General features: G+C 33.4%; 1 protein-coding gene across 1 annotated transcript in view; it reads right to left on the bottom strand.

Moving 5' to 3' along the window:
* The window catches only part of LOC118202593 (uncharacterized), a 58,578-nt gene extending 38,012 nt beyond the window's left edge, over positions 1 to 20,566 (bottom strand). Inside the window, exons 1-6 of the mRNA XM_085816604.1 lie at positions 20,405 to 20,566; positions 16,534 to 16,770; positions 14,697 to 14,828; positions 13,796 to 13,906; positions 10,593 to 10,718; positions 5,826 to 5,858 (exon numbers count right to left, since the gene is read on the bottom strand). Of these exons, the coding sequence (XP_085672730.1) occupies positions 5,826 to 5,858; positions 10,593 to 10,718; positions 13,796 to 13,906; positions 14,697 to 14,828; positions 16,534 to 16,770; positions 20,405 to 20,530 (765 nt within the window). The 5' untranslated portion in view covers positions 20,531 to 20,566. The remainder of the gene's footprint in view (positions 1 to 5,825; positions 5,859 to 10,592; positions 10,719 to 13,795; positions 13,907 to 14,696; positions 14,829 to 16,533; positions 16,771 to 20,404) is intronic.
* Positions 20,567 to 24,150: the final 3,584 nt, after the last annotated feature.

Raw genomic sequence — 24,150 nt, 5'->3', positions numbered from 1 at the left:
CGACTGCCTTCATTTTGTTTCCTCGGAAAGAAGAGAAAACTGGGAAAAGTAATGATGAAAACACCATTAACCGTAATGAACAGAACTTTAATGCCGGAAAGGAGGTACATAATATCGATTTCCTTGATTCATATGCTGATATTAATGAATTTAATGACGATTCCTTTGATGTGGATATAGACAATGACACCGATTTTGTCCAAGTTTCTAACGATCCTTTTAACAATAAGCTTCTTAATTTGCATATTGATAGTGACACTGACCACATCGATCTTTCTGCCAAAGATTTCGATAACACATGGCAAAATGGATCAAGTAAACAGAACAGAAGTGAAACCAATTCAAGAATTTTAAGAACGTCTTATTGATATCGTCGTTGATACCGTCGCTGTTATCTACGTTGATGACGGGAATACTCAACATCCTTCATCACATTCTAGCAGGCGTTTCACAATTTCAAACATAAGAAAAGCGTTACTGAAATATTTTTGCTTCAAAAAAGTTGAAATTAAACATAACAGTTTAAAGCATCATATCAAGATCTGAGCTAAGTTTACATAATTTCAGTTTATGTTCGACATAAATTTGTTCGAAATGACACCAATTTTATTGACTGACTAAAAATTGGACATTGACAGACCATAGACTGACTAAGACGATCCCATTTATTGACTAAGAAATGGGCAGACTGACCAGTGACTAAATAAGTGACGATTTCGTTGACTGACAAAAATTTGACTTCAGTGACTGGCTAAAAATTGCACGTTGACTGACTAGTGAGCGTTTAAGTGATGATCTCCTTGACAGACCGTTGACTCACTAAAAAATTGAGCTCATAAGCGGAACTTATATTTATTTAATAAAAAGGAGATTGATTGGGGAGCCAAGGAAACGGCTTGAATGTGACTAAACTGTGCATTTTAGCCAAAATTAAAGCTTTTAATTAAAGCTTAAGACTTTTTTTATGTATATTTTTGCATTTAATGCATTTTTTTACTATCTTTATATCGTATTTTCTTTTTAATGCTATTTTATTTTTACTTGTTTGTTTATTAATATTTTCTTTTATGTTTTTTGTATTTCTTATTGTTACTTTTTACATTTTATATTAATTACTTCTTTTTAATATTTTACTTTGCTTATCATTAATTTTATTATTATTATTACTATTATTATTATATTTTTAAATTTGATTTACTTATTTCTAAATTTTTGATTTTATTTTTCATTACGGTTTCATTTATTATTATCATTTCAAAAAAATTTCGAACGCGTTGTAAAGTTTAGACTTGTATTAAAAATTCAATGTAAATTTAACACTTTTGGCTCTCCAATAAAATTTTAATCATTCGTTTTTCATCTCATTTGTATCAAGCACTTTCGTTTATTATTATTTATTTATGATTTATTATAATATTCAAAGCTTTATTTTTTGAAAAACTGCATGAATCATAAAATATTGTCCTTTCAGGCAAAACTACGAGACTTTCAGACTCCGCCCTAGGGGTTTCCATTTCCTCATAATCCATAAGTATATCCAGATCCCAGAGAACGACTTTAAAATTAAAGAACAATTTACTTAATCAATTCTTGAAATTTGAATTCGAATTTCATGTAACTCAGAAAACGTTCTTTAGGAAACCGACCTCTTTATAAGGAGATTGATTCTTATATGTTTACAATTTGTACCTTTTCCCTTTCGCATTTTTATTTTCCGAGTTTGTTCAATTATGAATTCTTATTTTAATTTGGATTATTTTTGATAGTGTTAAAACTCTTATACAAGGTTGCGATTATTAATATTGTTGAGGAATTGCCTTGCATTGATTCCAAATTAATATTGGCTTTAGATGCTTTAAGGTTATCTGCATTCTATCTCTCTCTATATATATATAAGATACATTCTAAGACGGTATGATTCTTTTCCGGTATCAAAAATGCAATCGAAATTTCGTTAATCGGCCCTGCAGAATGGAAGATACAAAACTGTCACATTCTAGTTCCTTGTAGGAATTAAAGGAATAATTATAATTGCGAAAAGTTTAGGGTACCAGATTTCAAGGAAAGTATTCATTTTTACCGCTTTAAATCAATTGGAATGACATTTTTTGGCATAGTATCTGGACGGAATAAATATAGGGCTCTTTTTTTCCAATAACGGATTGTAAAATGGATTCAGAAAAGAGATTTTTCGGTATTTTCAAGTATTTTCGTTTCGTGAGATACGTATCTCCAATAACTCTTGAATGAGTAGCCGTAGAATGTTTTAGTATATGGGTGTGCTATAACATCTAGTTGTACTCCTCGCTTTTTCCTTGCAACCGGTCACTTTAACATGTATAAATATTGTACATTCAAATAATTTTAACAAAGTGCGTAAACCACATTTTCCTTATCATCGCTTATAATAAATAAGCCAAATTTCAAAATGCGCCAAAACATAAATTAGCGTATAATCTTGGGAAATTTTAAATAAAAAACTCTAATTTTTTGCAGGTATGCTTAGAAATATATCTACTTTATGATGATGGCAAACATTTGTAGGTTATAATTCAAAATTGTTTTCGAAGAATTTATAAAAAATATTTAAAAATACAAATTTTAAAAATAACTCATAAAAAATGGGCGAATTTTATTTGGAATGAACCTGAATTTCGAAATATGAATCAAATGTTTAATAAAAAAAGAGATATTAATAAATATATATCAAATTCAGTTAACAATAGGGAGCTAAAATTTTGAGAACTAATTGTTTAAAAACTACTCATGCGCATTTATATATCTATATATTAATCTAATATATAGCCTAAGCGCGCTTTCGAGGCATGGAAAATGCAATTTGAATTTCGTCAATCGGCCCAGTAGAACAGGAAAATCAAACTGTCTCTTCCCCCCCCCCCCGCAGTGTACATTCACAAAAAAATAAAGTAATTAGGAACTCTGAAGCGTTTGCAGTCTTGCGAGACTTCATTTGTTCTTTATAGTAGTATTTTACATGATTGTATTTATATCTTTTATGTGTCAGTGTGTCATTTTGCGTATTATCTGTGTATGTCATTTTGCGTATTATCTGTGTCCTGTGTATGATTACGTTATATATTGTTACGAAATGTAAAGGCGCGGTAAGATGGCTTCCCCGCAAAGCAGTTTTAGGGTTGCCATAAAATGCAAGGGAAGGTAGTGTTGCCACATTTGGCGAGAAATCGCTCATTTGGCGACAAAATTGGCGGTATACCATGGACGGTTGGAGAACCTTCTGGAACGAATTCTTACCGATTTAGTCCAGAATGTTCCCGAACACAAGCCGAAAGCTATATAAACCGTGCTGGTCTGCAGTCAGGAAGTGTGTGTCTCATCGAGAGTGTGTGTACCTCGTCTAGCGAGCTGATAGTCAGTCATTGAGCGAGTGTCTCGAAGTCTAGCGTCGAGTTGGCCGTCCTGTGCATCGAGAGTCTTTTAGTGCATCGTCGAGTTTTGTCTCAAACTGTGCTGAATCGAAAGCTATACTCTTGTGTATCGTCGAGTGCATCGCGTGGACAGTCTCGAGAGTACGTGGAGTTCCGAGAGCGACCAAACAGAGTCGGAAGCTGTACTCTGGTGCTTTGCACTGAAGCTATCTCCACCGTTATTGCTTGACAGTGTGAAGGCTGTGTCGCTGATTGTTCCAGCGTGTTTATAGTAGATTTTCGACGACTGTAAAAAGTAAGTGTTATTGGAGCTGTCCTGTTTAATATTGGCTAAATAAAGTGTGTTTCGATACTTAATCAAGTGTCGTCGTTATTCACTCCAAATCTACGAACCCCGTACGAACGTGAAGGAAGAAAATAACGTAACAACTGGTGTCAGGAAGAGAAAAACGCAACAATATTGATGTATTGTACTGTTGATGCAGCATTTTTCCTTTGTACTAGTATTAAGTATTATTTCATTTTTATTATTATTAAGTTGGTTTAATTTCTTTTATAGGAGAATTAACATAGTTTAATTATTCATGGTATATTTTAGTATTTTTTAAACATTTTTTCTTTGCTATCTCCAGACCTAGATGTTATGATTTTATTGTTGAATTGTATCTCCTTGTTATGAGTTATTTACTTACATCTGTAAGTCTCGTGATGGAACACGAGAGTTTGGTATTTGCTTTAATTAAATAAATATACATATGTAATGATTTAGGAGAGTCGATTGCAACTGCAATAAAAATTGTACACATATAGAAGAAACTTGCAGTCATGGTAGATTTAATAAGAAGCTATGGTAGCAGATTGAAATAATATTTCTTTGATTTTAATTCACATTTTGCAGCCACGATAGCTTGACATATTAATCGCGTCTGTTTCGAAACATTTACGTTTTTCCATAGCCACGCATTAGAACAGAAGCAGCAGTCTAGGTACGCCGAGAAGCAGGAGTTCAAGATGAAATTTTAATTCAAAGTGAGTTTAGTTTAAGTTTCAATACATTTTGATTGGATAATTAATAAAGCTCTAAAATTACTATTGGATATTTGAGTTCTGTTCCATTTACGTCACCAGCGTTATGCAAAAGTCATATGCTATGGAACAATTTAGAAATAACGTAGTACAAAAAAAGTTATTATGAGCAATTAGTATTTTTAGAATAGGGGGAAGAAATACGCAAATTAAAATGAAGAATTAAGGGGCTATTGCCAATTTAAGTTATAATTTTAAATAAATAGGTTGCTATAAATTAAGAAGTTCGCCAAGTAAATTATTCTTGGCGCAAACTTAAAAAAAAAAAAAAAGCCAAGATAAATGTTTAAATTTTTCCGTAAATTTCGCACCAAATTTTACAAAATTTTATATTTAGGCATAATTTGAGTCGTAGAATCGAAATATGGAAAAACAAGTTGGCATGTCATTTAAAAAAAAAAGTCCGAATTTGTGTCTAAATACCTATGTTAGAATTATGCTATATATAAATCTAATATATATCCTTTTTGCGTAGTATAAGTCAAGATATGCATGTTAGTTTTCACTATAGATCAAACATGCAAAATTTCTGACTTAGTGACTATACAGCCATGAAACACTTGAAGATTCCACCGGACTTTTTTCCCCGATAGAGGAAGAAGCTCCTTCACGCATAATATAAATAGGTACAGTTTTGCTTTGATGGTCTTTTGCAAAGAGCACTCTATAGACAAATAGTCCTTGTGTTCTTTATATAATAAAGTAATCCAATTCGATTTTTACAAACTTTGTTCTCAATATATGTTAAACAAGCTTTGAAAACATATTTTTGAATAACATTTGATATAACAAGGTTTGGCGCTACTCTCATCATCTAGTAAGCTTGTCTACGGTGCTGACTACTGAAGTTAAAATTCTGTATCATTGCGTTAAACTGTATCCTGTTCAGTCTTTGTTTATCACATTCTATGCAAATTTGCATACTTTAAATGAAGAATAGCTTTCTAAATGGGGACTCAGATTTTCTGAAACAGTGGCTTTTCCAATCATAAAATATGTTAAACTATCAAACTTGCAGTTTTAGAAAGACTACATTACGTTGCAGAGAATAAATACGATTTTATTGACCTTCTTGTTTCAGATATTTAACTTTAACGCATATCAAATTTCTAATATTCAGAAGAAGGTCGAAATTTCTAAATTCCGTCATTTGCTATTGAATCAGTATTATAAATAACTTTTCAGCTCGTATTAGAATCAATATAACTTAATGTTTCAGAATAGCTTACTTTTATATTTTGTTCATTCAATCGACTGAATAAAGTCTAAGTAATATTTGATGGAATTCATTATACTTTTAAATGCACAAAATAATGATTTAAATATACTTACTAGTTCTTCGCTGTCATCCGAATAACTCTCTGTCTAAATGGGAAGGAAAAAATTACAGTTTTAGTTAAGTAGCGTTTCGAGGATATACTTATTATTAGAAGGTGCGCCCATAAAGTAACCGAAGAATTTCTTACATATAAGAAAAATATTATTTACCTTTAAATAAGTTTATCTGCTTTAAATTAGTCGCCAGAAGACTCTGTATAATTTTTCCAATGTTTCCCAACTCATCTAAACACAGTTTATAGGCGCTGGAACTAACCGTACTCAAAACACGAGTAACATTTATTTAATATGAGAAGTTTTCAAATCTCTGTTTTTTGATAAGAATCTTGAGCTTCGGAAAAAGGAAAAAACCAGCTGTCGATAAGTCGAGAAAATATGGTGAGTGGTCAATCTTTCTGTAAACTGTAATTGAATGCTTTGCAAGATATTGTTGTACAGACAAGCTCTATGGGGTCTAGCCTTATCCTGCAAAAGAAACCAATCCCCAGAATAAAAAAGCTCTTTTTAAGTCACCTGATTCTGTTTCTTAATCGAAAAAGTATCTCCTTGGAAAAATACTGATTAACTGATCGATTTTCAGGGACAAATTCATGGTGAATAAGTCCATAGTAATCCAAAACTGCAATCAACATCACCTTAATCTTATCCGCGACATTTGCTTTTTTAAATTTATGGTATGGGAGAAGACGGTCTTTTACACTGTGCACTTTGTCTTTTTGTTTCTGAGCCGTACTGTAGATACCAGGTCTCATCTTTCGCAATGATACACTTCAAGAAATTGGTGTCATGTGTCGCAGTAGTCAACAAATCTTACACAGCAAATTTTTCTCCCTTACGTTTTGCTGTTCTATTAAAATCCGAAGCACACATCGAGCACAAACTTTCCTCATTTACAGATTTTCAATTAAAATCAACCTATCTTTGCGTATGCTAGGCATGTCTGAAATTTGATGAGTTGTTACACGTTTATGAGCTTTTACCAAAGAATGAATTCTCTTCACATTTTCCTCATTCTTTGAAGTTGAAGAACGCCCTTTCTTTGGTTCATCTTCAAAGATTTCGCTCTCACATTTAAAGCGATTGTAACACTCATACACTTGTGTTCTTGGTAACGGTACATCACCATGTACTGTTTGAATCATACGAACGTTTAGGTAGCAGATTTACTTAATTTGTAAGAAAATTCAATGTTAATACGTTGTTAGATCTTTAAAGCACTTTATTTATTTATTTATTTTTGTAAAATGTCTTCTCAGTAAATGAAAATCACATAGGCATTTTGCTTAGCAAACCACAAAATAACCATGTTACTTTATAGCGGCACCTTATATATGTGTTAATTTAATTATGTTTGTCTTCATACACGTAGCACGCATTAATAGTAATCATGTGTATCACTTAAAAAGATGTCATTACAAAATTCAAAGCAATACAAAGAGTTCAGGCTCGCAGTTCAGTAATTAAGGATTTTATAATCGAGATGAGAAATGCTCTTTTCGATGAAGGTAAAGATTTTAACAACGAATTTGTGGGCGGATTAGTAAAACATATATTAATATGTTTTACTAATTCACCTGTAAATTCGGTGAACTGAATTCACTTATAACTTCTATGAATTTATAGGTGAATTAGTAAAACATATATTATTAAATATATATTAATTCTTTCACTTTTTTAATTTATTATTCGGTCTTTGACTTGCTACTTTATAGCGGCACCTTATATATATTAATTTAATTATGTTTGTCTTCATACACATCGCATGCATTAACAGTCATCATCATGTGTATCATTTGAAAAAGATGTCATTACAAAATTCAAAATGATAGAAAGTAGTTCAGGCTCGCAATTCAGTAATCAAAGATTTCGTAATCGAGATGAGAAATGCTCTTTTCAATGAAGGTAAATAATTTAACAACGAATTTACAGGTAAATTAGTAAATCAGTTCGTTTAAAGGTTAGTTCTGCTTTGTGAGTTAAATGATCAGTTCTTTGGCGTTTGTTCTTGAGCAAAGCCAACACGGAAAAGATGTAAAATAAACAAAAATTCTGAAAAATCCCAATATAATCGAATACAACAGTAATAATATTAAGTATTATATGATACATTGGCGTGCAGAAATCGACAAGACGTGTTATCACGTTGTTTTCAAGTGTTTCAAACTGGTAAAATGCATACCATAATATTGTCGATATTTAAGATTATGAGAAAGGAGAGCAAAGAAATACAAATTTTAAAAGTGGATTTCAAACTTAACAGGACGGCAGAGTTCAACCACAGTCTTCCATCGCTCTTTCGTCACCAGCAGGTTAAGCTACCGATCCTCCATCGCTGTGGCTGCTCTTCAACGGCGGCTATTAAACCTTCGGATAGCTGTTCTTGTCGTCCGAAATGCTATCCTAGCTTGATGATGCTTAATAACACTTAAAAAAATCTTCCTGTTTGAATTACCATACTGCGACAGCAATTCGGCATCGTTCAAACTGCTGCGCATTATGCAATATCTGCAACTGCAATGTTAAGAGTATAGTGCCATGGTGTCTTGTGCTCACCCATAGCGCCTGCAATACGTCTGTTGGCTGTATTTAGTGGCGCAATGCCCTACCCTAATGCAGCCGCAGACCATTATCTACGTAGTTGGTCCTTCATTCATTTATACTTCTTTGTTCTATTATTGTATTAATTTCTTCTCTTCAAGTTTTGCTCACAAGTGTAGATAGCATTAATTTATTTTTATGTAGATGCCGTTTATGTTGATACTTTCATGAACCTACTTTTTTCTATTTAAATTTTCCAACGAAGTAACTCCGAAAATAAACAACTTTTTAAATCTCTAATTAAACCATAACTCTTCGGTAATATTTTTTTATTCATACTATCTTTTAGCTTAAGCTCTTTTCCTGAATGTTCAAACATCCATCAAATTCGTCAGGCCCAAATTTGTTTGATTTTGTCCTGCAAAGGGATCATTTTTTAGGTCTAGTTTGGAATGAGTTGTTATTCTGTATTGAAAAAGTGTGTTATGTATTATAAATGTACATTATAGTGATAGAAACTGTAAATACTATTGTTTATTAAGTCGAAAACTTCCCATTACTTCACATGGAAGCTTGAAAATTTATATCTCTTTCACTGTACTTGATATGTATGCAAACGTTTGTTCTTGTTATGTAGATGTTCATTTTCGGATTTTTGTGACACTGCTATGAGCCGTGAAAGTGAGAATGTAGCATTTTAAATTATTAGGTCAAAAACAGGAATTAAAATGCGTAATCAAGTTTTTGTGGGATAAACGATTGAATCTGACATTTTTCCAGTCATAACATTAAAATCAAGAATGCTGTCATGAGAAAAGGCTTTACCACTAACGTATTGAAAAATAATCACTAAAATCAAATTGTAAGTACCATTCATACATTGTAAGTTAGACCTGTTTCTAAAAGACTTTTGAGACATGCGCATTAAAATGGTAAAGAGAGATTTTATAGCAATAATATTAGCGGTATGTGTTAAAACAAAAATTTAACTATGCTTCTTTTCAAATTCACGGGGAACCCATATTACACTCGTACACATTTTATTAAAACACTTGCGTAAACTTAAATGGCTTTTCTCGAAATCTTGCAAACTGGACATTGAGCCTTTGGTACCAAAATATACAGCTATGGAAATGGTATATTTTGCTTAGGTCATGTTACGATATATAAATATGTTAAATGAGTTTTAAGCTATACAGATAGATGCATTAACGAAGTCTCGCTATTCAAACCTTGAAATGATTATGCACCTACATTCTCAGCTTTCAAGAATTATTAAATTCTATTTGATTATGAATCAGTTACCAAGCCAGGAACATTTTATACAATATAGTGTCCCAGAATTAAGCAACCAAATGTCGAATAAGCATTATACACTCTAAAATACGCAAAAAAAAAAAAAAAAAAAAAAAAATGACGTGTCAAAAAGAAAAGAAAAGCATAGTTCAGAAGTTACGGAATACTGAATATCGGTGAAAAATAATATAAACTATAAATATTAATATAGATGATAAAACATTATAAACTATATAAAACATTATTTGCTAAATAGTACGTGTGAAACGGATTGTGTTAGTGTGTGTGTAAATACTTCTGTATCAGTATTAACCGCTATTATACCACTTACTCTATATTCTTGTTTGTCATATGGTAAGATATTTTTGATTCTGTGAATGCCTCATGTGAACTCTACTCGAAAACTTTTAGACTGTGACATCATGTCTGAACTCTAATCTACACCCGTCACCAACTCTTTCGCAATTTTTATATCCTATATTGCCTTCAAATCCTTAAATTTTTATATCCTATATTGCCCTCAAATCCTTAAATTTTGCCACTTATTGATAAGTATTGTTATATTACAGATTTGTTTCGGACTATTTAACAATTCCAAATTCAAATGTTTCGACGCAAGTTGTAACCAGACTCCGAGTACTTCAGTGTTTACATCATTCTCCCTGAGATATTGTAATTTCCATATATAATTTCTGTTCGTTTCTTTGTGTTGTCTTCTGCATTAAAATTACACATCAATTAAACTTTGTGTAACCTGGAATAAGCTTTTTATGCTGTGTGTTTCATCCCATTGTGATATTTTATCCCGAAGAATGTTCCCCCGAAGTTTAGTAACTTAATTCTGGGACATACTTTAAAATTTCCAGCTTCACTGAATGTATTAATTACTTGTATAAATTCATGCTATTGAATAACACTTAATATTACCCAATCTTCCATGTTTTCACCCTTGAACTTGAACGGTTTCTGTGGTTTGCGCCATTCTTCTTTTCTTCGCTTAGTCTTCTTTTGTTTTCCATCAGAAAGAATAGGGAATACATTCCCCAGCTCATCCTTAAAATTATGCAAAACAAAATCTAATCTTTGATTTAAGTAACTGTTTTATTCATAATAAAACGTACCGCTTAATTATTATAACGTCTGTTAAAATTTAATGCGGAATGTTAAATACAAGCAGGAGAAAACTGCAATTACATTTAAAGGAACAGCTATAAAAATTCATGTAATTACAAAGGTTTTGCAGCTCAAGATCTTTATTTTGTTGTCTGACATATCTTCAAAATTCTCAGTTCCTTACTTCTGCCAAAATTAAATTTCAATAAGACCATAAGAAATATAATATAAAGCTATGTTCTGATATAGTTGTACTGAGTTCCAATGAAATTGTACTCAGCAACAGCATGCTTATCTGGGATAATTTTTATGCTGAATTCATTCGAATGTTTGCTATTAAACTGAAAAAAAAAAAAAAAAAAAAAAAAATCTGAAATGTTTCAGATTTTAAATTACGTCCAAAGGGGCGTTTTTTAACATTTTGTGTGTTACCTTTCTTTATTAAATATCATGTTCCTCGCACTTAAACCATAAGATCCAGTGCAACAGCAATATCGCAAAATAGTTTTAAAACGAGCATATCTTTAGAATTTCCGATACAGAGACTCACGCGCTGGAAATAAAAATGTTTTTTCTGCACAACGTTGCCATTGCTCGCTTTGAAATCCTTGAGTTTGTTAATCAAAAATTCGTCAAAGTTTTAAAAAACAGGAAATCGATCATAAAACAAATTTCAAATTTCAAATTTGGTCTTCCACATGCTCATATTCGTTGGAGGATTACGTTATTCAAAATTCGATGACTCTATGTACCGTTGTTTTATCACAATACGAGAAATATACATACATTTACGCAGATTTTTCATTATTTAATTTCTTCAAATATAATGCAGGACTCTAACATTTTGTGGCAACAGTTTGAAAAGTGAACCGACATTTATGAGTCCGACGCAAAATGCCAAAACGAAACTAATAGTCCTTCGGGATTCAAATCCCTTTGGACTAAAAAAAAAAAAAAAAAAAAAAAAAAAAAAATCTTTACATAGTACATCGGTGCATTGCGTAACGAACATCGGCACATTGAACGCGCTTATGGACAATAAAATGTGCTACATGATGGATTCTTTGCTCCATTAAAAATCGACGCGATTCATGACACGTTGAAGGCGGAATTGCATTTGATTTACTTTCTGTTTTATCAAGGTGTAAAAATGGTCTGCTTGTAAATCAAGACAACTAACAAAGAAGTGAAAAAATATCTTCTTAATATGTTCTTAAAATGTTGTATTGTTGCCTTCAATACCGCAGTAGTAATTTAAATCTCTACATATAATGAAAGAAAGAGTCTGAGTGTCTTTCGTTCGTGCTGCGCGTAAGCTAATAGACCCAGGACTAAGAAATGTGGTATATAGGTGCATATATACAGGAGCCAGTGCACATCGAAGCGATTTTTTCAAAATTCGAATCAGATTTTTTTTTAATTTTATCTTTTCGATTTTATCGCATCATTTTGAATAGTTTCATTCTTTTGGAAATATGGTTTTGGCAACAGTTTTTCATTCAATTGTATACTGGACTGCTGACTGTTGAAAATCAGCATTATTGCCAATTCCAAAAATGAGGGCGATAATTCTGTGCAGTTTTTAAATTTAATTTTTCTCTTGGATACTGGACGTTTGCTAAGAGAAGTCAACGGGAAGTTGGTTAATTTATTTATTAGGATAGTTAATATTTGTACTAAAGGATATTGCTTATTTCATTGTAATTTTGTTATATGTAATATATATTTTTTTATTTTTTATTATTATTCTTTTAATGAAGTTGTTCTGCAGAGTAAAATTCTGCGCAGTTTTTAAATTTAACGTTTGGTGTTCCTTTCGGGCATTTCTCCGGTACATTTAAAAGCCAGACAAAGGCTGGCAGCGTAGCTGCTAGTATATAATAATTGGCTGCCCGGGAACTTTTAGTCAGTTAGTTGAATAATTCCGTTTAGAATTTGTATCTGTTTTGCTAGAGCGCATCTTGCTCTGTATTTACTATTTTAGACTCCCCTGTGAGTGATATCTGCGTTCTGTGATATTCCTCACACATTAAAGAGAATTTACCTTACCTGTCTTTTTCTCTATGAGCTATTTATAGCTGTTTATGCTTTTGCATGATAAGTTACTTATTTCAATAGAGAGTTCTTCTGGTTTACTTGGTTCATCTATTAAGGATAACCCGTAGTAAGCGATAATATTGTTACGAAATGCACAGGCGCGGTAGGATGGCTTCCCCGCAAAGCAGTTTTAGGGTTGCCATAAATGACAAGGGAAGGCAGGGTTGCCACATTCGGCGAGAAATCATCCATTTGGAGACATTTGGCGACAAAATTGACGATATACCATGGACGGATGGAGAACCTTCTGGAACGAATTCTTACCGGTTTAGCCTAGAGTGTTCTCGAACACAAGCCGAAAGCTATATAAACCCTGCTGGTCCGCAGTCCGTTAGTGTCTCCGAGTGTGTGTCTCTCATCGAGAGTGAGTGTGTCTCGTCTAGCGAGTCAATCCCTGCGGAGTCGATCGAGTTGACAGCCGGGCAGCGAGTGCCGAGTGGGTCGTCGAGTTCACCGAAGGAGTCTCTTAGTGTATCGCGGTTAGTGCCTCATCGAGAGAACGTGTTGAGCTCCCGGAACGACTGAACCCAAGAGTCGGGAGCTGTGCTCGTGTGTCGTCGAGTGCATCGCGAGTTGTAGCGTGGAGAGTTTCGAGAGTACGTGCAGTTCCGAGAACGACCAAGCAACGTCGGTAGCTGTACTCCGGAAAGCAGAGTCGGGTGCTTTGCAGGAAGCTGTTTCTACCGTTATTGCCTGACAGTGTTAAGGCTGTGTCGCTGAACGTGTCAGCGAGTTTATAGCAGTTCGACGACTGAAAAAGTGATTTTGGAGCTGTCCTGAGAATATTAGTAAATAAAGTGTGTTTCGATACTTCATCAAGTGTCGTCGTTATTCACTTGAACCCCGCACGAATGTGAAGGAAGAAAATAACGTAACAATATGCTAACCAAGAAGAACCCATAGTAAGTGATAAAACTTACCAATTCCTCGTCTTCCGATAGAGGCGAATCTTCTTCTACCAGCCTCCGGGCGTCGCTCCGACTCTGAGCCCATGCTTCTAGACTCCTAAGTCTGAAATTCTGCGCCACCCGCTGAAAGAGATTCATTCGGTCACAAAGATATTTCTAAGCATTTCGACAACCTTTTCTAATCTTAAATGGTAGGAATTTTGCCTCAATGAAATGGTAATTTGTAAAAGAGAACTTAAGTAATTTATGATATTTTTTAAAATAATAACAAGTAACAATTATGTCATTTAAGACGGCTTTACTTAAGTTTATATTTTTGATAAGAGTTGCAGTTCTATTTTTCCTTCCGTAGTGTTCCGGGAGAGGTACAGATACCGATTAAGAGATGCGACGTATCTCAGTTTTCTTAACTTTTTAAAAATAAATTAAGGATAACCTTGGCGTCTTTAAACAACAGGGGTCTTTATAATAAGGAAGTACCATATAGTGCCGGTGCTAGACTTTTCCCACGCCGATGCAAAGTCTGCAACTCGAAAATTCTGCTCCCGGTTCCTTCTTAAATTCTATACCTAATTTTTTCTATTCGAATAATAAATCTTAAATTCTAAACTTTTGCCACCCCTAAATTCTGCCATTAGGTGCAGTTGCACCTGCATAGTTGCAGGCCCTGGTACCATTTTAACTGCATTCAAATCAGGATTTAAATAACATGAACGATTCTAGACATATTTCCTTCAAATATCTTTCTTTTCCAGAAAACTGAATCGTTCAATATGGTTCGATAAGTTTGCGATGTGCCATCTGGTAAAAATCATGGCAGCCGGAGGGAGGAAGCCAAAACAATAACCTTATCTGCTTAATGAATAAATGTATCCAGCTTGTAAGCATAAACAATGAAAAGCGGAGTTGTTACCCATTCTATGAAGTCCTTGTCTCCAAATTTCTGGATAACCTTCTTTTTCGATATCCTTCTTTTCCATTTCAAAACTTCAGGCTTCGGATGTTCCATGACATAATAAATTTTGGATAGTATCATTAAGTCTTTCTAAAATTTCACGTAAGGAAAAAAAAATTGGTCACATTAATATATCAGCATTGGTCACATTAATATAATATATAATGCAGCTATGAAAACTCTTACCTTTTTTTGAAATTATTTGCAAAGATTCGTGAGCAGTATATAATTTATCATTAAATACTCAATTCAATAATTATTTGTTTTTTAAATAACTATGCATGGACTTGGATTTTAAGAATTTCGTAAAATTTAGCCTTTATTTGGATTTCATATTATTGCAAATTCTTTTCATTTACGCTTCATGTCGTAAGACGTGATTGTATACCTCCCCGCGTCGTGTGATCTTGGTTTTGAACCGAGGACGTCTGCTACGTTATCATTGCGGATCTAGGACTTTTCGCCGTCGCCGTTTCACCAACAAGACAGTCAGCCGGCAGCTGATTCGCCGTGGGTCATTTCGCCGTCAAGTAGGAATGAAATGCGTAATAGAGGTTTCTTATAATATATATAATGATTTACAAATATGGGATATAAAGAAACTACCCATGGTTAGTTAGAAAATTATATCAATATCAAACAGAAAAAAAAATATCATTTTCATAATTATGGGCTAAACGACTGATATAACAGAAGTTACATTATCGTTTCTAAAACTGTGCACATGCAATGTGTACACGCATCGCCAAAATTTCTTGAAATTTTAATCAGCTAGTTCAAAGAAATCACTCATGCTAGCAGGAAATTCACATTTTTATGAAATCGAATCGAAAATTGAATTACTTTGGAATCTTGTTAGCACGTGGCCCACCAGCGGCCGAGCGGTAAAGTCGCTGAACACTAGTAGTTCGGTCCGAGGTTCAAACGAGCTGGCTGCATGGGGTTTTCGCGGTTTTCCCCATGTGTAACGTGTATACGAGCTAGTTTCCCTTAGAAAGTCCTCCACTAAGGCACCCCTCTCCTTAGGCAGATAGCCCTCGAGGCTTCGCCGTAATTAAATAACCTAACCTTGTTAGCACGTTACTCTCTTAAAATTAATAAATATATAGATACATATATTAATAACTCGTATATCGTAAGTAGCGATAAATATATATGTAATGATTTTAAAGCTTAGTTGTGATGGCAGAGTGGCAGGCTGGGAAGACTAACAGATAACGCCGACACAAAAATGAATTAGACGAATTCCCAATCTTTATTTCCACGCATATAAAATCACTTCAGTAGATATTTATCCAATCGTAATGAAATCCGGTACATTTCTATGATTCAATCATAATGAATTATGATAAATTTCTAAGTACCTTGGCTTTGAAAAAGAATGACATAGGCATTTAAGCAAAGGTAAGGCGACGCAGTATTCACAGACCAACAGTTAGGGGAGGGAAGAATGAGGCAATTAACTCGTCAGCGATATTTATACTAAGTCTGAGGTGTAAGTAGAGCTAATCTGTAATTGGTTAATTTGAAATTATTACATAACATAGAAGATTCTCGAATTTGCGAGAATAGATGAATTTAGGGGGAGATCACCAAATTTAGAATGTTAATTATGAGGTCTCCAATTATTTTTAAAGCAGCTATCGTATTTTCTTATATCTTACGTATCCCCCCTTCGAAAAGAAAGGTTGGAAGATCGAGATGGCAGAAAAGCATATGATAAGTTATCAAACAACCAATAAAAATAATGATGCTCGTTTTTAAATTTCAAAATATCACAGAAAAAAAGCTTTACCCAGTGATCTATATCATGAGGTTTCACGGTTACGATGTCGAGAGCTTTCTCTGTCTTCTCTGGTTTCTGTGGTTGTTCTGTCTCTCCAGGTTCTTCTTCAGAGCTTTTTTTGATCTTTTTACCTGGGAGCACAACCACCTCCTCAACGGATGCCTTTTGATGTCGGCGCCGGATGTTTTCCGCCAAATCATAAAGAAGCTCCAAGCGATGAAGTCGAAGGCTGTTTTTTAAATCGCTCTAGTAAAATAGAAAAAATTATTTGAGCCAAAAATTTAAGTCAGTTGCAAGTTAATGAGTTACATAAGCAACAGTTTTTCAATATATCCAAAGTGCTTAAAGATCTCAGGCTGCCCAATTAAATATGATTCTAATAATCCTATATCGTATACTTTGTGTATAACTATTCTGCTTTTTATTTTTAGCTTTCGGTAAAGAATTTTAAAAAAGCAAACATTATGGAATAATATCTGGCAACAGCTTATTACTTGATGTTGGCGCATGATCGTCTGTGCTATGCGAAACCTTTCGCCTCTTAACTTCGCCTAGCAACGAATCTTGTAACGCGCATGCGTCAATATCGTTTGTTTTCGTAATTCTCTTTTTATTAGCTTGTTTCGATGAAAAATTTGTTGCTTGGATTTTTGAATAGCTGCTAATTGTGCGGTTAATTTTCGAATAGAATAAAAGATGGATTTAAAAGAAAATTAGTTTCGTTATTTCGTCGCTACAGTCCATAACACTTGAAATGATAAACATCGTCCGCTACTTTTAAATTTACTCTCCTTTTAAAATGTTGCACGTAAACAAGCTATAGCTTGAAGGATATGTTATTACGCTTTCCGTAGAAGTGAAATACACTTATCCCTAGACTTAACTGTACTCGTTTTACACGGTTTAAAAATTAACGAATTTCAAAAACTTAACAAAAATGTATATTCGAATATATATATTTGAAATCATTTTTGAATCTCAATTCCTTTGATAACACTGGGGACAACAACAAGGATCGGGATTTCCCGTGCTGTAAAAGGGGAATCCCCATGGTATGTATATTTATTTCACAACAATAAAGCTATTTGGTTCATGTGAACTAGTGCAATATCAGTATTTCAGTAGCAAAACTTACATCATTTTTATCTACATATTTGACTGTTTACTGGTAAGTTTTCAATAATTATGTGTTTTGTGGCATTTTTAATAATTTTATAAGGTTTTATAATGCCAAAAGATTTTAACAAAAATCAAATAAAAAGAAAAGTTATTTCTTTAGAAAGAAAAATTAAATATTTGATCATCTATACGTTATAGAGAAAGAGTAACAGATGCTGATAAATTTTACTCCATGAATGAAGGCAAAATAAGGAAACTTAGAAAAAAAATGAAGACTCTATTAGAAAAAGTGTAGCAGCTGGAACTTAAGCAGTAAGAGCACAATTTCATATGTAAAAGAGATGATGCAATGGAAAAGGTAGTAGTGATATGGATAAATCAAAAAACGGATTCCAATCGATAGTAATGCTATTACAAGTAAAACTTTAACGATTTATAAAGCATTTAAGAATCATTAAACAAAGATATTCTTTGCATAATCTAAGATTGAAAGGAGAAAGTGCATCTGCTGATTCGGATGCAGCACAGCAATATCCAGCAAAATTTGCTCAAATCATTGCCGCCAACTCCTACACTTCTGATCAGATCTTCAGTACTGATGAGTCCGGGTTGTTCTGGAAAAAAATGCCTGAAAGAACCTATTTAGCTAAAGCTTGCAAATCAGTTAGTGGTCATAAGATAGTGAAAGGTCGTACAACAATTCTTTTCTGTTGCAACACTTCAGGCGATTATATAATGAAACCATTGGTTATTAACAAATCAAAAACACCACGATCATTTAAAGGAATAAACATAAATAAAGCTTCCCGTTTATTGGATGGCTAACAAGAAAGCATGTGTCACTGCCATAGCTTTCAATGAATGGTTTCATAACATGTTTGTCCCAAATGTCAAAAATTATTCAAGGGATTGCCTTTTAAGGCTCTTTCTATTAATTAAAAATGCACCTGATCATCCTCAAGATTTACAACACGAAAATATAGAAGTTGTCTTTTTACCAAAGAATACAACGCGTCCTTATTTACAGCTGTTAGATCAAGGAATAATTTCGACTTTTAAAGCATTGTATATCAAACAAACCTTCAGGTATATTTTAGAACAAATGGAGAACTCGAAATGAATCTCTTACTCTTGTGGATGCTTCGAAGAAATTTACAATCTTAGATTGCGTTAAGCATGTTGGACTGTCATATACTCAGATTAAACAATCAACGCTCAACGCATGATGGAAAGCAACATGGTCGGATGCTGCTAAAGATGAGAATAATAGGTTACCATTAGAGCATGAAAATTCTCACATTACTAAATTGGCTCAAGGAGAAGGTTTTGAGGATTTAGCTCAGGCAGATATTGAAGAAATAATGGCTGATGAAGAACTAAATGAGGATGAGTTAGTTAACATGATTCATGAAAAAAATAAACATGATGATGACAATGATTCTGATGAAGAGCAATCTGAACTAGTTACATTCACAGCAAGAGTCAGCAGATTAGGACTTGAATTGGGAAGAAAATTAGGCAATCATTTTTTACAATACGACACAAATGTTGAACGAGCTCTCCGACTCCAACGGGAACTTAGTAAGTGCTTAAATCCACATGAGGAGGTTTACAAAGATTTAGGAAAAAAACCTAGGCAATTGTTAATTACGAATTTCGCTACAATGTTTTGTCCGATCTTCGATCTTCCCGAATTCGTCAACCACATTAGCGGAATATTATCAAGAACGTTCAAGTGATGAAAGTGACATGATAGTATGACAGTGATTAAACTTATAATAATTTTTTGAATGATCTTATATTTTCCTAAAAATAACTTGGCTCTAGTGTAGAATTGGGTGCCTTTTCGATTAGCGACAATTTTTTTAAAATTTTGGCGATGAAAGGTCACTTGTGGTTACCATGATAGTTTTAACTTGTTTTAGCTTCCTGATTTTATTTAAATGAAAAGAGATTGATGTGTACATGGACAAATTTAAGGCCGTGCGTAATGCCTAAATTGTGCAATTCTAGGATGTTTTTTTAAGTGAAAACAGATCGATGTGTACATGGACACAGAGTTTGTGCAATTCTTTGACTTTTTATTTTGGTTTTGTATAGCGGCCATCTTGAAATTGTGCCTTCCTGGCGCCGATCTTGGCGTCAAAAAAGAATCGCCAAGAAACAAGGGGCACCCAATTGCAAACTTTTACCAATAACTTAAATATGCACTTCTGTTTCCTACATATACGATGTGTGGCGTTCCGACAGATACTTCAACTTCTATTCATGAGATGGCGCCACGTGTAAAATCCAGTTCTTAATCGGAGCAGCAAAGCGACATCTTTACTCACTCAGACTTCTCGTCGGACAAGTGTACGCGACGCTAGCACGAACTGTGTTCCGAGCTCTGTGTTGATCTCTGCAATGTAATTTAAATTGTAATTTAGTATTTAATATATTCTTTTGTTATAGGAGATTGTCTATTCTTATTTTCTTTAATTATATCATGCATTAAGCACACACGACCACCAAAGATGTTTTAATGAATTACCACATGTGCTCTTGTGGTGCAACACAGCACAGTGTATTTTTCAAAATTTCTACTCCTGAACTTCTCTTGCTCTCTACAAACCAGAAATAATTTATTTTGCTCCCGGGTAACAGCCAAGTATCATTGGTTGTCATTGTTTGATTCAACTTTTTTTTTTACTGTTATAATAATAGCACAAATTGTCTGCAAAGAAAACCAAAATATTTTCTAACAACAGCAAAAGCTTACCTGATATTTTGAACATAACGCTCTGATCAATTCTTTTATAAATTCTCCAGATGTAACATCGAGTTTTCCCTTGCAGCCAATAAGATTTTCAAGGCTTCGCATCTGGTGTTTTAATTCTTCTACCATTTTGATTTGTAAATTAAGAAATATAAGTACACCTATTAAGATATTCACTAGGAATTTAAATGTTTTCGAATCTACGACTAAAAATTATTTATTCAAACAGCTTATGAAAATATTTTCTCCTGATAATTTAAATCAAGGGCCATGCTTTTGAATTCAATAATTTTTAAAAAATTATATCAGAATCATCTATGTTTTCGATTTAATAATTTTAAATTTGAACAACAAGAAATTTAAATATCTAACTGGGAGAAAGTTTAGCTTTTCCTCTTAATCTGGCTTACTTATTTCGCTGCTTGTGTTGGATTTCAGGTGATGTCTAGTTTGTATTTCGTACGTACTTTCATTTATTTTACTTACTCCTTGTTTTCCGCCTCAAATAATTGTAGTTTTGTTTCTTGGAAGTGGCAATAAAAACAAATTTTACCATGAGCTAAAAGTATTTGTGTTTCGTAGGCTTTTTAAAAAGAATTGTTATTTACCAGAAAAATATTTTATTCAAGATCCAAACCTATTTTCAAACATAAATGATACTTTAGAGTATAAATATTAGTCTCTAGACTCCGTGATACGCTGGCAGAGTAATAGTTTATTTTGACGATTAAGCAAATATTTTCTGCTACTCTCAGCGGAATACAAAAGCCGGTTGTTTGGAATTCTAATGTACAGAAATGGAAGTTAATGAAGCTATTCAGTTTGACAAAATGCTTCATAGAATTGGGTTAACGAAATCCATCAACGTTTCAGAAGAAATTTTAAAGAAAATTGTGGTAGATTTTTCTGAATTACAGTCGGAGTTCATTTTTCTTCGTTTGGAAAACTGAAAGTTTGGAATATATATAGTACACTCAGTCTCAGTCTCCCCCAGACTCCAGAAAAAGGGGACAGTTCTTTATTTTCCGTTTTACTAGGCCGACTGACGAAACTAAGCTTGTTTTTCATTTCTCGAACACACGACTTGAGATATCAACATAGATTTATATATAACTTTGTTCTAACATACTGACACAAAATAGGCTTTTACTCAAATGGCATGCCAATTTTTTTTCATATTTCAATTCTATGGATCAAATTATGTCTAAAAACCAAATTTTGTAAACTTTGAAATTTAATTAGTAATTCGGAAATTTACCTTGACACACTTTTTTACTTCCTTGTACGAAGTAAAAAGTAAGTATTGTAATCGCGAAAAAATTTCAGTATCATATTTCAACGAAAATATCCATTTTGACCGCTATCGAATGCAATTTAACGACGTTTTTGCGTGACATCTGTACGTAAGGACAGAATAAAGGACTCTTTCCAGCCACCCCAAAAAATTACAAAACTGATTTAAAATGAGTTCTGAAGAGAACTTTTCGTGGCGTTTGTACGTATCTCGCATAATACAAAAACGAGTAGCCTCAGAACGTTGAAATTTTGTTTAAAGGATTGCTATAACATGTAGATGTCCACCTTGTATTTTGGTTGCAATCGGCCGCACCCAAAGTAACAGTAATCTTAGTTTCTTTATTCTTATATGTTTGTAAATTGTGCACTTTTTGCTTTAAAAATTATTGAATTATGTTATTCTTATCTTCCGGTTAAGGTTTTTATGCTTTAGTAAATCTGCGTGCAATATTTTTAGAATTATCAACAACTTAAAAGTTGTTTAAGTGCCGCTAAGCCTAATTATTTTTGCCATGGCGGCCATGTTTGTTTACATTTGAAACAACAGAATAGTAGATTTGTTGCCAATTTAGAGAAAGTAAGCTTCGCAATAACAAAGATAACGCCTTCTTTTATTATTGCGAATTAAATCATGCTTAATCCATTCCGGAATTTATTGAGAAAATAAATGTTTAAGATTTACTCCATAATTTTCATTACAGATATTTTGAGTTTTTATGTATTTTTGCCTTGTCGCGAAGTGAAAACTGAATTAATTGAATGAGAAATATTGAATCGTCTGTGAAAAACTGTTTTTGTTGTTTGCTTAATTTCTTTTATACATCGTTCTAGCTTTATTATAATATTTGAATAGAACATGTGGCCACGATTAGATAATTCTTCAAATGATATAAATTTTGTGCATTCTGAGTTATAATATGATCCTCCTTAATTTCAACTTTTTTGGAAAACAGAACTTTTCAAGTTCGTATTGAGAACGAGCTATCTCAATACTATAATATCAGTGTAATGAAAGCAGGTGTCCCTCAGCGCTCGAATTTTTCACCTTTCCTTTTTAACATCTACATAAATGATCTTCCCAGCCACAAAGATGCCATTATCGCCTGCTATGCAGACGATACTGCAATTCTCAGCAAATCCATCAATCCGCAAAGAACCATCCAAAACCTCCAAAATGCAATAAACTATATCTTCCCATGGTTTAACGTTTGGAAAATTAAAATCAGTGAAAGCAAATTCACTACAATATATTTTCAAAAGAACCCTTCCAGAAGACATCTCAACAATATCACAATTAATAACATCTCCATCCCAAACGAAAAGTGTGTTAAATATTTAGGCGTTTATCTCGATCAAAAACTAACCTTCAACAACCATATCGAAAATATCTGTAAAAAAGCCAACCAAGCAATAGGTAGTATCTATGCACTCATAGGGAGAAATTCTTAGTCTCGCTACAAGCTATCCGCCTGATTTTACTGTATGCTTTCCCAGTATGGGCTGCAACTGCAAGAACTCATCGCAGAAAAATACAAAGAATTCAAAACAAGGCCATCCGAATAATTACAAATGCGCCTTGGTTCGTACAAAACAGCCCTCTTCATAATGACTTAAAAATTAAACCCACAGATTCTGAAATTCTAAAAGCTTCTCATAACTTGTTTGTGAAGTGTGTCAGTCATCCTAAGAATATCATCAAAAAACTAGAAAATTATGATTTCACAATTCAACAACGCCACAAGAGGCTCCGCACCATTCACCTTAATAGTCGGTAGTAATGTATATATTTTCGTTTTCTTCTTATTTAGCCAAGATTTTACTTCATTTTCTTTATTTATCAAATTACAAAGCGCTATGGACTTTGTTTCTGCCAAAGCAGGTAGACTTTATGTATAAATATATTTTACTCTCGTGAAACGTTTCAATGTTCTGCAAACTGTGTTTTTCATCATTTTACTTTCCAGTTATTGCTTATCAGAAGAATAATTTTTATGAAATTTAAAATATGCCTTACAATACATCCTGCAAGAGATGGCGCCACCAGAGCTCCAGTCAACTAAAATGCTTTTCATCCCTACTAATAGATGGCGCCACACGAGCGCCTCATTTGTTCAAAGTTTACTTATTCTACGGACGGCGGCACAGGAGCCTCCGTCGCTAGTAATCTCTGAGTTCTAGCACAGTATGTGCACAAGTACTTCCATATTATTGGATACAACTTACTTGATTCTTCAAGCATTTAAATGTCGAGTATAATATATTGGCAAAGGCCATTAATGGTCGATTGCCTCTTACTAAGTGATAAGACATAAACATAGTTATAATATGAACAAAATATAATACTGTTAAGTGAACTTAGCGCCACAGTGTCGCTATGGTAAACAAATACAGTGAATTTTAAAGAGTGCATTTATTCTATTGTGGTTTATGCGCTATCGTCGAAGTAAATTTAA

This window comes from Stegodyphus dumicola, chromosome 5, assembly GCF_044657685.1.
Source record: "Stegodyphus dumicola isolate Sdum_Otavi_A_Nest chromosome 5, ASM4465768v1".
Classification (NCBI taxonomy): domain Eukaryota; kingdom Metazoa; phylum Arthropoda; class Arachnida; order Araneae; family Eresidae; genus Stegodyphus; species Stegodyphus dumicola.
This window is presented reverse-complemented; position numbering and strand designations above follow the sequence as displayed.